This window comes from Cherax quadricarinatus, chromosome 88 (genome assembly GCF_038502225.1).
Source record: "Cherax quadricarinatus isolate ZL_2023a chromosome 88, ASM3850222v1, whole genome shotgun sequence".
NCBI lineage: Eukaryota > Metazoa > Arthropoda > Malacostraca > Decapoda > Parastacidae > Cherax > Cherax quadricarinatus.
This window is the reverse complement of record NC_091379.1, coordinates 7,458,522-7,473,954: the sequence shown is the minus strand read 5'-3', so window position 1 is coordinate 7,473,954 and position 15,433 is coordinate 7,458,522. Positions and strand designations below refer to the sequence as shown.

Below are 15,433 nucleotides of genomic sequence, written 5' to 3'. Positions count from 1 at the left end.
TCAGCAGATGGGTCTATGAAAGACAAGGTGAATCACAGAATTGACGAGGAAAAAGGTGAGTGGTGCACTGAAAAGTCTGTGGAGACAAAGAACTTTGTAAATGGAAGCAACGAGGGAAATGTTTGAGAGTATAATTATACCAATGCTCTTATGTGGGTGTGAAGCATGGGTGGTGAATGTTGCAACAAGGAGATGGCTGGAGGCAGTGGAGATGTCGTGTCTGAGGGCAAAGTGTGGTGTGAATATAATGCAGAGAATTTGTAGTTTACAAAATTAGGAGGAGGTGCAGGATTACCAAAAATATTATCCAGAGGGCTGAGGTGGGGTTGCTGAGGTGGTTCAGACATATAGAAAGGATGGAACAAAATAGAATGACTGTGAGAGTGTATAAATCTGTACTGGAGGGAAGGCGGGGTAGAGGTTGGCCCTGGAAAGGATGGAGGGAGGGGGTAAAGGAGGTTTGGTGTGCAAGGGGCTTGGACTTCCAGGAGGCATGCATGAGCATGTTAGATAGGACCGAATGGAGACAAATGGTTTTTTGGACTTGACGTACTGTTGGAGTGTGAGCAGGGTAATATTTATGAAGGGATTCAGGGAAACCGGCAGGCTGGACTTGAGTCCTGGAGATGGGAAGTACAGTGCCTGCACTCTGAAGGACGGGTGTTGATGTTACAGTTTTATAACTGTAGTGTAAGTGCACCTCTAACAAGACAGTGATGGAGTGAATGACGGTGAAAGTTTTTCTTTTTCGGGTCACCCTACCTTGGTGGGAAAATGCCGATGTGTTAATAAAATAATAAAAAAAAAAATGTATAAAACCTACCTCGGAGGAAGACAGCCGGTGCGTTAAAAAAAATGTATAAACACTTATCTATCCATCTCTCTCATGCAGTATCTGGGTATGAGGATCACAAAGAACAAACTACTGTTAATCAATCATCAAATATCAAAGAGAGTACCATCAGAGCCTTATCAAACTAGCTTAAGACAACATCACACCCTGCCCTGTTGGAACAATAAGAATAATAAAGATAACACAAGTGTGGAAAGTGGGAGCAAGGGGCTAGTATCCCCTTCTCCTGTATAAATTACTAAATTTAAAAAGAGAAACTTTCGTTTTTCTTTTTTGGGCCACCCTGCTTCGGTGGGATACGGCCGGTTTGTTGAAAGAAAGAAGTGTGGTCTTTAGTAGAACAAACATTTTCTATTTACCTCTTTCACCTGCTGCATTAAGGACTGAACTCTAGACTCTGCATCCTCAGCCTGCATCTTAAGCTTTTCACACTCAGTTCGAACAATTTGAAGTTGCTGTTCTACATTTGTCTTCTTATCAGTCATACCTGATAACTCTTTTTGTAATGTCTGTTGACTTTCCATAGTTGTGTCTAGTAGCCTTTTCATACTATCTTTCTCTAACTGCAGACTTTGTAGTTTTTCTTCAAGACCATTATTTTCTTTAAGCAGTTTTTCCTGGTGCTGTAGTCCTTTTGCTTGCTCTAACTGGATCTGAGTTTTCAAGTCTTGAATATCTCTCTGTTGAGTTTCCGTACTTGCCTTAAACCGAGATAATTCATCCTGTTATAAAATTTATGCTGTATTACAATACTGGAGTAAAAAAGTCTCAAGTCAATGAGTGATAATTACTTATTAAATATTCATATAAAATATATTCTATTCTAAAATATAATCCAATACAGCAGCACAGGAATTTGAATATAAAATAAAATAGAAAGATTACTTTTAATTCAACTAGGAAGAGCAACAAAAATTTAAAAAAAATTTACCATTGCCACCAAGTTAAGACATCAACAGTAGAATATGACAATGTACAAACAAAGTACTAACTGAGTGGATCTCTACACTCTGTTCTTTCATTTATGTCAAAAATAAAAAACAAGAAATTAGCAAATTCATGGAGAAGCACTGAATCAGTATGGGGATTGAGAAGTGAATGAGAACTCTACTTCCTTGGATCAAGAGCTTTTACCAGAATCAAACCACTCCCCTCTCTTGAAAGGCTCCAAAAAAAGGAGCAATAGCTTTAATAGAGCATATCTTGCAATATTTGTTTGAACCTTACATGACTCTTGTCTTTATCTGGCTTTTTCTACGGTATTTATATTTCCAAACTCATTTGATATATTTTAGTCAATGTTTGTGTTTTTACTCTGCAAATAAGAAATATTTACTTACAAAGTAAAATACAAAATAAAACGGAAGCACATATATGCTTAATAATAACCCACATGGAGACAAACTCAGAAGGTTAATTGGCTTGTATATTTTGACCCCTCCTCGCTGCTGCATTCACAACCCAAACTTCACACCCACATAAGAGTGTTGGTACTACTATACTTTCATACATTCCCTTCTTTGCCTCCATAGATAACGTTTTTTGTCTCCACATATACCTCAACGCACCACTCACCTTTTTTCCCTCATCAATTCTATGATTAACCTCATCATTCATAAATCCATCCGCCGACACGTCAACTCCCAAGTACGTACAGTGGACCACCGGTTTACGATATTATTTCATTCCAGAAGTATGTTCAGGTGCCAGTACTGACCGAATTTGTTCCCATAAGGAATATTGTGAATTAGATTAGTCCATTTCAGACCCCCAAACATACATATACAAAGGCACTTACATAAATACACTTACATAATTGGTCGTATTGGGAGCTGATCGTAAACCGGGGGTCCACTGTATCTGAAAACATTCACTTCTTCCATACTCCTCCTCCCCAATTTGATATCCAATTTTTCTTTATCTAAATCATTTGACACCCTCATCACCTTACTCTTTTCTATGTTCACTTTCAACTTTGTACCTTTACACACACTGGATGAAGTACATACATATATTACATGTGGTTTTCCAAGTTTCTTTGAAGTTTAAGATGGCAGTCACAAAAGATCTTTCATAATTTCTATTATATTTAAAAATGTGTGACTGCTGTGCTTGCAAATCCAGTAAATATATTGCTTTCATGCCCTTCAGACTAATATATTTTGTTTATGTTATGGAAGAACATTTTGAATATAGTATATATAGGCTGTGCATTAGTGCTGAACAGCTTATCAATAAAAATAAGCCATCATGCTACTGCTAGCTACTGTAATATAAGCTTTTTACAGAAAGAAAATTGATAAAAAGAAGTCTGTATCAGGAATGGAGGAGATATGTCACAGTTTTTTTTAACTGCAGTGTAGCCATGCCTCTGGCAAGATGCTGATGAGTGAATGATGATCATGTTTCTTCTTTTTTGTGTCACCCTACCTCAGTGGGAGACGGCTAATGTGTTTAAAAATAACAGCCGGTTTGTTGAAAGAAAGAAAGAAAGATATATATATATATATATATATATCCTCCATGGGGAAGTGGAACACAATTCTTCCTCCGCAAGCCATGCGTGTTGTAAGAGGCAACGAAAATGCCAGGAGCAAAGGGCTAGTATCCCTTTCTCCTGTATAAATTACTAAATTTAAAAAGAGAAAATTTTGCTTTTCTTTTTGGGCCACCCTGCCTCGGTGGGATACGGTGGGTGCGTTGAAAGATATATATATACAGTGGACTCCCGACATTCAATATTAATCCGTTCCTGAGAGCCATCTAATGTTGAAAATATCGAAAGTCGAATTAATTTTCCCCATCAGAAATAATGGAAATCAAATTAATCCGTGCAAGACACCCAATAGTATGAAAAAAAAAATTTACCACATGAAATATTAAGTTTAATGCAATAGAATAATTACAATAACAACAATAACAATAGATTAATAACAACAGAATAATTGACACTTACCTTTAACCCGTAAACGGTCCAAGCAGATCTACATTCACGTGTAGTGCTCCAAAAGTAGATCTACGTTTTTTTTACATATTTTCAAATATAACAAAAAAAAAGTAGATCAAAGTTTTTTACACATTTTCAAATGTAAAAAAAAAAGATCTACTTTTTTACATACTTTCAAATGTTGAAAAAACGTATATATACGTTTGGACCGTTTATGGGTCAATGAAGATCTGGTGATTGATGGGATGGGAGGAGGGGAGAGTGTGGATGGTGTTAGTGTTTAGAAGGGGAATCCCCTTCCATTAGGACTTGAACTGGCAGCCTCACCATGCCTTACCACACTGTGTATGCCACTACGATTCTTAAATCTTTCAAACCAACCTTTTCTGGCCTTAAATTCACTCACATCACCACTAGTCACAGGCAATTTCTTTACCAAATCATCATGCACCCCAACACACGCACTCCACTTTCGTACTTTGCAATTATCTTTCTTCATTTCAATAATCATTAGCACCTTTTTTCTCGAAGGGTTGGCACTAGAAGCTTTCTTGGGGCCCATGGTTACTTATTTTGCAGAAACAAGCACCAAAAACAGTATTAATATGGATAATATGGAATGTACCGAATGTATCCTTAGATGCGCGCACACTGGCTGGCTTGTATGCACTGGCACACACGGTGCAGTTCAGGCCACACATGGACACGTCTCATACGACTCGTTTCGAATGTCGGGTTTTCCATCGAATGTTGAGGCGAAATTTTTGCGTTAAAATGCATCGAATGTTAGATTTATCGAATGTCGATGCCATCGAATGTCGGGGGTCCACTGTATATTTATCAGCGTCAAATTTAAATAATTTGAAGAAATGTACACTAACCTACCTGAAATGAAGCACACTGATTCTGGGCAAGTGAAAGTTGAGCAGCGATTGTGGCTTTCTCCTCTCTCAGATTCAGCAGCTCTGTTATGCTCACACTTGTTACTGCTTCCTCTGCTTGTTGTTGCTTTGCTACTAACATGTCAGTCTTTTCTTCTAATAGTCTGCCATCAAATAAAATTTAGAATAAACTGTATTAAATTCATAAGGCAAACAGTTAAATTTATTAGTCAAGCAAATCATCAATTATAATTATCCGATGATTGAATATTTAGCCATGGACCAGGCTGCGGGAGCACTGACCCCCAGAACACCCTCCAGGTATTATTTGATAGTCTTGCTTGACCTCTACCTCAGCCTCATGGTCAACTACTACGTAGTTTGCAAGTGACTGAAGAATGGAGAATTCAAATGGAAAGAATATTATTCTAGAACACTGAAAATAAGCAATTTTTTTCATTTGTCACCAAAGCATTCTGTCAGAAACAGTTTTTGAAAAATAACATTAGTTTGCTGCTGATCATTCAGTGTAGTTTGTGGTGCACTCAAACAATCATCAATCTTCTTATGAAAATGAATTTGAACAATACTAAAGAATTTTTTTTTCTGTTTATGGATTAAGCTCAGTAATTTTTTTTGCCAATATTTTTCTTTTTATGGATTAAGCTGAGTAATTTTTTGCCAATATTGTTGTTTGTTTATCAAACGCTTTCATCATCAGTCTTTATTTATGATATGTTCATATGTTTTTGGTGCAAATAGATTTTGAAGTAAATTTTTTCTATGATATCTATGTGCTTTCTGGTTGACGCTCAGCCCATAAACTGAATAATAGCTACAGAATTTCCTTTAAAATGTGCTCATCAGATTTCCTACACCCGTATTAACACAGATTTCAATTATTTTGGTCTTAATACCACTAGAATTTTTTTTTTGGAGGGGGGGGGGGGGAACAAGCACTTACTTTTGATTCTTCTGGAGCAGCTGTGTAACTGAATTATTAAGTGAAATAACAGTCTTCTCCTTATCCTCTAGTCTAGACTTCATTTCTTCATTTTCACTAACTAATGTAGTGATCTGTGCCAAAAGCCCACGAGGGTCTGAAGTGAGAGCCGAGCAGTGGAAGGGTTGCTGCTCCTGGTATGGATGCATCATTCTTGAAGCTACAATAGCAGACTGTGCAAAAGCACCACCTGCTTCTTGATAGTGTTGTTGCTGCTGTTGCTCCATCTTTTCGATCTAGCAAAAATAATGATGAAATGTTGATAAACTGACTGTTTACAGTATCTACAAAAGTTACTGATGTACTGCATATGAGCACAGTAAACATAATAAATACATTACTGTATTATTATAAATACAATGCAGCCTAGGTCATGATGGGGGCCAGGAACTTAATGATTTATGTAGTATTTATATTTCTTATTTATCCAGATATCTAAATATGACACTAAACACTCAAGTCTGGGTAACCAGTTTCCCTGAATCCCTTCACAAAATGTTACCTTGCTCACACTCCAACAGCTCACCAGGTCCCAGAAACCATTTGCCTCCACTCACACACAAAACCTTCTTTACTCCCTCCCTCTTTTTCCTAGGGTGACCTCTACCCTGCCTTCCCTCCACTACACATTTATACACCCTCCAAATCATCACATGTTGCTTCATCATCTCTGTATGTCCAAACCATCTCAACTCCTCTTCAGCCCACTGAATAATACTTTTAGTAACCCCACACTACCTCCTAATCTCGAAGCTATGAATTCCCTGCATAACATTTACACCACACACTGCCCTCGGACACGACATCTCCACTGTGTCTATATACAATATGTACCTTAATTTTATTATGTGTGTTTTTGCTTTGCAAATAAATATTTTTTATTTTGATGCTGTTTTAATTTGAGGGAAGAGATTTCTTTATGTTGTTTCCAAGTTTCTTTGAAGTTTGAGAGTTTGTTATATAAAGACACGTGTACATTAGACTCCAAATTTCACAATAGCATAAAATAAAATTATTTAAATTTAAGATACCATACCCCATTTTGAATCCTACAAATACTCCAAAATTTCAACATATACATAATTAATGTACCAAAAAAACTGTACAGTAAATCTTATTAAAATAATAATATATTACATGTGCTTATTATTCATGTTATATGAAACACTGAAGCTAAAGGTATCTAGAGTATTTAGTACAACATAACACCTACCTTGTTCATAAGGTTATCGATCTTGTCTGACATCTTTGACACAGATATTTTGAGTTCAGTGTTCTGTGATCTGGTTTCAGAAAACAAGAGAGAGAGAGTTGGGTCAGCTACTGGAGCAACTTGTTGTGGAGGAACAATATGAGTCCCAACTGAAGCACCAGCTGCCATCGAGTATCCAGGACCCTAAAGTAACACAAATACAAAGAAAATATTTACTGTACGTTATTCAACTAGGTGAATATCAAAATACAGTAGTACCTCGGTACTTGAACTTAATTTGTTCCAGAAGGCTGTTTGAGTGCTGATTTGTTCGAGTACCGAATGAATTTTTCCCATAAGGAACAATGTAAATTATTCCTTATGGTTGGCTGTTATTACTAATCTTCTTAGGCCCCATGGTGACTTATTTATACAAATAATATAAAAAACACCAAAAAATGTGAAGAAGCACGAAATAGTTTACAGCGAAGTTCTGGCAGGCTGTGTTTGGTTGGTTGAGTACCAAGCAAACGGTCAACTACCGAGCAATTTTTTTACCGAACAAAGCATTCGAATACTGAATTGTTCGAGTTGGGAGCTGTTTGAGTACTGAGGTACTACTGTAATTACATATTATTACTGTAACATATGACATATAACATAAACATTTTGCTGTACAAACAATTTCAGTTGCTTTCATCTCAAATATCTATGATAGTTTTTCCAACACTGGGCATCTCTCACCATGTAGAATCAGCACAAAAACTGAAATATTCATTGTTATTCATTCAACAGCTGTCCTAAAACAATTTATTGCCAAAGAACAACTGTGACAACTCGTACTTCACAGCAGATTCATAATCTTTTAATCCCACACATATCCCCAACACATTACTATTCACTTCTTTTAAAAAACCCATCTATAAATACGTTGAACAACCATGGTGACTTCACACGTCTCAGTCTCAAACCTTCTTTTACTAGGAAATAGTATCCTAGCCTGAGACTTGCAACATTTGCCACACTGCTCACCTGTGATAATTAGCTGAACACAATATACTGTTGAACAAATATAATTTCAATAGCAAGATGCAAATGAAGAAATCTGCCATCATTTATAAATTCCAACACAAGATCAGATGGCTGACGTTTTAAAAAAAAAAAAAGAGAGACCTGACTCTTACCACAATCCCATGTTGTTGCCAGGGAGCTGGCTGATACACCACCATTTGCTGTGGGTGTGAAGAAAGATGAGATGGTCGTGGGGCTGGCTCTGGCCTTATGGTGTCTGATCGAGTTGATGGGGCTCTGGATCTGATAGCTGGGGTTGCTGCTAACTCTTCTGTTGACCCAGACATTGAACTGCTATTATGTCTATTGTGTTTCTGTCTTGAGATTTCTTCCTGAAAATTAAATGATGGAAATCAGAGGAAATTATTTAAGCAGCAACCTTTTACAGTAGAACATTCAGCTTTATCTTTCACAATACTAAAGCTGGTCTATAAAACATACAGTAGAACCCCCTATATCCACTGATTCAGTATCCACAGTTTCAATTATCCACGGTTTACTGTGGCCCAAAAATACCTCTTAATTTTGCATAATAATGACCCCAAATTGCAAAAGCAGAGAAGCTGGCAGTTCTTCAAAGTAAAAAAGTGATAATTCTCCACTTACTGCACATAATTTATCAATTAAACTTTATAATAGGAATGTATAGGACTTATATATAGAGTATGCTACTATCCGCAGTTTTGGCATCTACGGCGGGTCCTTGGAACATATCCCCTGCGGATACAAGGGCCCTACCTACAAATTTCCACAGTTTTATACACTCTTTACTAAAACTTTTATTATTTACACTAACTTTTAATGATTGTAATGCAACTATTCCCTCAAGAGAGGTACACTGCTGCTTTTGAAAGGCTCTTAATCCAAGGAACTGGATTTATCCTTCCCTTCCTTTAATCAAACCTGAATGCCTCCCATGCCCTGAGTGCTACATGACTCCTAGTGGGTTTACCTCTTCCCTTCATCTTTATTAACCCTTTCAGGGTCCGTCCCGTAGATCTACGGCTTTACGTTCAGGGTCCAAACCGTAGATCTACGCCATGAGCTCAGCTCACTCTGATAAACTGTGAGTGGTACATTTGGGCCTAGATATGAGAGAATACATCTATGTGGTATGTGTGCACCACATAAAACAGATCCTGCAGCACACTGTGTATAATGAGAGAAAAAAAATGAAATCATGATTTTTCGATTAAAACAGCAACTTTGCAGTGTTTTTTCGTATGTTTTTTATAGTTGTATTTGCGATTTCTTGGTCTCATTTGATAGAATGGAAGACATATTACAGAAATAGAGATGATTTTGATTGGTTTTAGCACTGGAAATGGCTTGAAACTGAGCTCAAAGTAGCAGAAATGTTAAATTTTTGCCGATATTCAAGAGTAAACAAACGACCTCACACGTCTAATACACGTCAGCTGGTGGGTCTAATATACATTCACAAATATGGTGATGATATTTATACAATTATTACAGTATTGCATAACAGTAAATCTTCTATTTTTTGGTGTGAATAAAAATTCATTATGTGAATAAAAAATCAAAATGGAATTTATTTGTAAAGCCTCAAAACATAACTAATGAACAGAGGAAATGTTAGTTTAGTGCCAGGAATGCCTACATTGTTCATTCTGGACCCTATTTTGAAATTGGAATATTTTGAACTTTGTGTTAAATTGGCCAAATTAACAATTTCCGATCACTTTATTTTGTAGTTGAAACAGTTGACTTGGCGATTTCTTGTGCTCAATCGATAGAATAGAAGTAATACCAGTGAAATAGCTAAGAATTTGGTTGATTGGAATAATGTAATTGGCCTAAAATGGGAGTCAAAGTCGGCAAAATCGCCGATTCGTAAATATCGCTGACACATCAAAATTCGCGAGAGCATAATTTCATCAATTTTCCACCAAATTTCGTACTTTTTGTTTTATTACCTTCACAAAAAGATTCTCTATGATTTCATAAGAAAAAATAATAAATTTTTTTTTTGAAAATTCTTGGACACTGGTGCGTGACTCCAGATTTGGGCCTTGGACCCTGAAAGGGTTAAAAGAAAATAAATCTGAATTATTTTTTTTTTCGACAAACTGGCTGTATCCCACTGAGGCAGGGTGACCTAAAAAGAAAAGCAAAAGTTTTTCTTTTGAAATTTAGTAATTTATACAGGAGAAGGGGTTACTAGCCCCTTGCTCCCTGTGTTATAAACCTAAATCTGAAAAATAAATTGTTATGCTTTCAATAAAGCATAAAAAGTTGAAGAATGAGAAGAATGTACAATTTATGCATAAAATATTATAAAAAAAATTTTTTGGGGTGCTCCAAAAAAGAATAAACATTTTCATCATCACTCACTCCATCACTGTCTTGTCAGAGGTGTGCTGATACTACAGTTCAAAACTGCAAATATCCCCATGCATACAAAGATTAATTTAGTACTGGCATAAGAAGACGTGCAATAAGAAAATTATAGGGTATTCTTCCTTCACACCTGCATTCTTACCACTTCACTTTCTGAGTCGGTGGGATGTGAAGAAGTATTACTGGGTCTAGTTGGAAGCAGTGGGTGGCCCACCCGTGCCATACGCGATACTAGGGAAGCCTTGATTGAAGGACCACCATCATCCTTTATATGCTCTTTTGTATCTGCTGAATATTTTTACAAAATAATATAACTAACATCTAAGAAATTAAACAGATGTTCATAATTCTTTTGTGTACTGCAGCTAGATACAGTAGACTCAATATAACAATTATGGGTAAAATTCACTGGGTAAAGTGTACTTTTAACGTTTATTTTCAATGTTTGTTGCAATATATCTGTAAAATGTAGGTTAAGTATTATATCAAGTATATAGTAGAGGACTTCAGTGCATTTTATTGGTATTTTTTAAATTTATTCTGATATAATGGACACTCCCTATTAGTCCATTACTGTACATCTTATCTCCCTGATACACCCTGACAACTAACTACATGATAACCACCTGGTGGTTCACAATTACACTCACTCACCCACTGACTATAAACCAAGAAATACTAATCCTAATCTTAAAATAATAAATCCTAACTAGTCATAAGTTTGCCTATGATACTCCAATATAGACACTTTGTATTGTGCCAAAACAAAAGCATTCATATTGCTAAACTCACAAATTATGATGTAGTCACTTAACCTTAATACCATAATCTGTAAGAATTTAATATTAAGAATTAATCTAAGTCTGCCCGAAATGCCTAGCCATGCTAGGTGTCCTATTGGCCCCCTCTATAATTAGTATTCTATAACATGTAAACCACGCTATACCCAAAACCTGTAAACCCCACATTGTAACCCTTATAAAGAATAAACTTGAATTGAATTGAATAATACAGTACAGCCTCTCCTCACTTAGCGACATATGTACTTGTTTACCAGTGCCTCGGACCTACGACGGGCTCTCTGACCAGTATTCATACCTAAATAATGTATATTAGAGTTGATCTCCTCTATTCTGTTTACGGATATCAATATACAGTACACTACTGAATAAACATTTAAAAAATATACCAGAAATGTTATAAATGGTGCAAAGGTGACTTTAAAACAATATCAAAGATGGTTGACACAAACTCACTACCATTATAGTATTCTCCTTGCTTACCAACAAATTCGTTTAACGACGTGGTCTCAGGAACAGAACTCCGTCGTTATGCGATGAGAGGCTGTACTGAGATCACAGAGAAAGATGGAAATTATTGTTTAGCCCTTAAGCTGCCGATGACATATCTCCTCACTTAACGATGGAGTTCCGTTCCTAAGACCACGTCGGTAAACAAATTCGTCGCTAAACAAGGAGTATACCATAATGGTACTGGGTTTGTGTTGACCATCTTTGATATTGTTTTAATGTCACCTTTGCACCATTCATAACATTTTTAGTATATTTTTATATGCTTATACAGTAGTGTACTGTATACTTGAATAAACAGAATAGAGGAAATCAGCTCTAATATACATTATTTAGGAATGCATTGGTCAGAGATCCTGTCGTAAGTCTGAGTCGTTGGTAAATGAGTACGTCACTAAGTGAGGAGAGGCTGTATATACATCCTCACAAGAAATTACTGTTGACATATATATACACCAAAATTCTAGGGCCTCCAAAATGAGCTCAATTGGTCAGAGAAAACAGGTCTAGTTCATAGGTGTTTTTTTTTTTTTTTTTCAACAAGTCGGCCGTCTCCCACCGAGGCAGGGTGACCCAAAAAAGAAAGAAAATCCCCAAAAAGAAAATACTTTCATCATCATTCAACACTTTCACCACACTCACACATTATCACTGTTTTTGCAGAGGTGCTCAGAATACAACAGTTGGTAGACAGCAACCGCCCAGGAAGGTACTACCACCCTGTGGTAGTATGTTGGTAGACAGCAACCACCCAGGAAGGTACTACCACCCTGTGGTAGTAGGTTGGTAGACAGCAACCACCCAGGAAGGTACTACCATCCTGTGGTAGTAGGTTGGTAGACAGCAACCACCCAGGAAGGTACTACCATCCTGTGGTAGTAGGTTGGTAGACAGCAACCACCCAGGAAGGTACTACCATCCTGTGGTAGTAGGTTGGTAGACAGCAACCACCCAGGAAGGTACTACCATCCTGTGGTAGTATGTTGGTAGACAGCAACCACCCAGGAAGGTACTACCACCCTGTGGTAGTAGGTTGGTAGACAGCAACCACCCAGGAAGGTACTACCATCCTGTGGTAGTAGGTTGGTAGACAGCAACCACCCAGGAAGGTACTACCATCCTGTGGTAGTAGGTTGGTAGACAGCAACCACCCAGGAAGGTACTACCACCCTGTGGTAGTAGGTTGGTAGACAGCAACCACCCAGGAAGGTACTACCATCCTGTGGTAGTAGGTTGGTAGACAGCAACCACCCAGGAAGGTACTACCATCCTGTGGTAGTAGGTTGGTAGACAGCAACCACCCAGGAAGGTACTACCATCCTGTGGTAGTAGGTTGGTAGACAGCAACCACCCAGGAAGGTACTACCATCCTGTGGTAGTAGGTTGGTAGACAGCAACCACCCAGGAAGGTACTACCATCCTGTGGTAGTAGGTTGGTAGACAGCAACCACCCAGGAAGGTACTACCATCCTGTGGTAGTAGGTTGGTAGACAGCAACCACCCAGGAAGGTACTACCATCCTGTGGTAGTAGGTTGGTAGACAGCAACCACCCAGGAAGGTACTACCATCCTGTGGTAGTATGTTGGTAGACAGCAACCACCCAGGAAGGTACTACCATCCTGTGGTAGTAGGTTGGTAGACAGCAACCACCCAGGAAGGTACTACCATCCTGTGGTAGTAGGTTGGTAGACAGCAACCACCCAGGAAGGTACTACCATCCTGTGGTAGTAGGTTGGTAGACAGCAACCACCCAGGAAGGTACTACCATCCTGTGGTAGTAGGTTGGTAGACAGCAACCACCCAGGAAGGTACTACCATCCTGTGGTAGTAGGTTGGTAGACAGCAACCACCCAGGAAGGTACTACCATCCTGTGGTAGTAGGCTGGTAGAGAGCAACCACCCAGGAAGGTACTACCATCCTGTGGTAGTAGGTTGGTAGACAGCAACCACCCAGGAAGGTACTACCATCCTGTGGTAGTAGGTTGGTAGACAGCAACCACCCAGGAAGGTACTACCATCCTGTGGTAGTAGGTTGGTAGACAGCAACCACCCAGGAAGGTACTACCATCCTGTGGTAGTAGGTTGGTAGACAGCAACCACCCAGGAAGGTACTACCATCCTGTGGTAGTATGTTGGTAGACAGCAACCACCCAGGAAGGTACTACCATCCTGTGGTAGTATGTTGGTAGACAGCAACCACCCAGGAAGGTACTACCACCCTGTGGTAGTAGGTTGGAAGACAGCAACCACCCAGGAAGGTACTACCATCCTGTGGTAGTAGGTTGGTAGACAGCAACCACCCAGGAAGGTACTACCATCCTGTGGTAGTAGGTTGGTAGACAGCAACCACCCAGGAAGGTACTACCATCCTGTGGTAGTAGGTTGGTAGACAGCAACCACCCAGGAAGGTACTACCATCCTGTGGTAGTAGGTTGGTAGACAGCAACCACCCAGGAAGGTACTACCATCCTGTGGTAGTAGGTTGGTAGACAGCAACCACCCAGGAAGGTACTACCATCCTGTGGTAGTAGGTTGGTAGACAGCAACCACCCAGGAAGGTACTACCATCCTGTGGTAGTAGGTTGGTAGACAGCAACCACCCAGGAAGGTACTACCATCCTGTGGTAGTAGGTTGGTAGACAGCAACCACCATGGAAGGAACTACCATCCTGTGGTAGTAGGTTGGTAGACAGCAACCACCCAGGAAGGTACTACCATCCTGTGGTAGTAGGTTGGTAGACAGCAACCACCCAGGAAGGTACTACCATCCTGTGGTAGTAGGTTGGTAGACAGCAACCACCCAGGAAGGTACTACCATCCTGTGGTAGTAGGTTGGTAGACAGCAACCACCCAGGAAGGTACTACCATCCTGTGGTAGTAGGTTGGTAGACAGCAACCACCCAGGAAGGTACTACCATCCTGTGGTAGTAGGTTGGTAGACAGCAACCACCCAGGAAGGTACTACCATCCTGTGGTAGTATGTTGGTAGACAGCAACCACCCAGGAAGGTACTACCATCCTGTGGTAGTAGGTTGGTAGACAGCAACCACCCAGGAAGGTACTACCATCCTGTGGTAGTAGGTTGGTAGACAGCAACCACCCAGGAAGGTACTACCATCCTGTGGTAGTAGGTTGGTAGACAGCAACCACCCAGGAAGGTACTACCATCCTGTGGTAGTAGGTTGGTAGACAGCAACCACCCAGGAAGGTACTACCATCCTGTGGTAGTAGGTTGGTAGACAGCAACCACCCAGGAAGGTACTACCATCCTGTGGTAGTAGGTTGGTAGACAGCAACCACCCAGGAAGGTACTACCATCCTGTGGTAGTAGGTTGGTAGACAGCAACCACCCAGGAAGGTACTACCATCCTGTGGTAGTAGGTTGGTAGACAGCAACCACCCAGGAAGGTACTACCATCCTGTGGTAGTAGGTTGGTAGACAGCAACCACCCAGGAAGGTACTACCACCCTGTGGTAGTAGGTTGGTAGACAGCAACCACCCAGGAAGGTACTACCATCCTGTGGTAGTAGGTTGGTAGACAGCAACCACCCAGGAAGGTACTACCATCCTGTGGTAGTAGGTTGGTAGACAGCAACCACCCAGGAAGGTACTACCATCCTGTGGTAGTAGGTTGGTAGACAGCAACCACCCAGGAAGGTACTACCATCCTGTGGTAGTAGGTTGGTAGACAGCAACCACCCAGGAAGGTACTACCATCCTGTGGTAGTAGGTTGGTAGACAGCAACCACCCAGGAAGGTACTACCATCCTGTGGTAGTAGGTTGGTAGACAGCAACCACCCAGGAAGGTACTA

The 15,433-nt window shown here is 39.6% G+C and overlaps 1 protein-coding gene across 1 annotated transcript in view; it reads right to left on the bottom strand.

The window, feature by feature from the left end:
• The window catches only part of LOC128698636 (FK506-binding protein 15-like), a 51,000-nt gene that overhangs the window by 12,031 nt on the left and 23,536 nt on the right, over positions 1 to 15,433 (bottom strand). Inside the window, exons 7-12 of the mRNA XM_070104026.1 lie at positions 10,451 to 10,593; positions 8,061 to 8,279; positions 6,898 to 7,080; positions 5,646 to 5,920; positions 4,686 to 4,845; positions 1,213 to 1,575 (exon numbers count right to left, since the gene is read on the bottom strand). Coding sequence (XP_069960127.1) covers positions 1,213 to 1,575; positions 4,686 to 4,845; positions 5,646 to 5,920; positions 6,898 to 7,080; positions 8,061 to 8,279; positions 10,451 to 10,593 — 1,343 coding nt within the window. The remainder of the gene's footprint in view (positions 1 to 1,212; positions 1,576 to 4,685; positions 4,846 to 5,645; positions 5,921 to 6,897; positions 7,081 to 8,060; positions 8,280 to 10,450; positions 10,594 to 15,433) is intronic.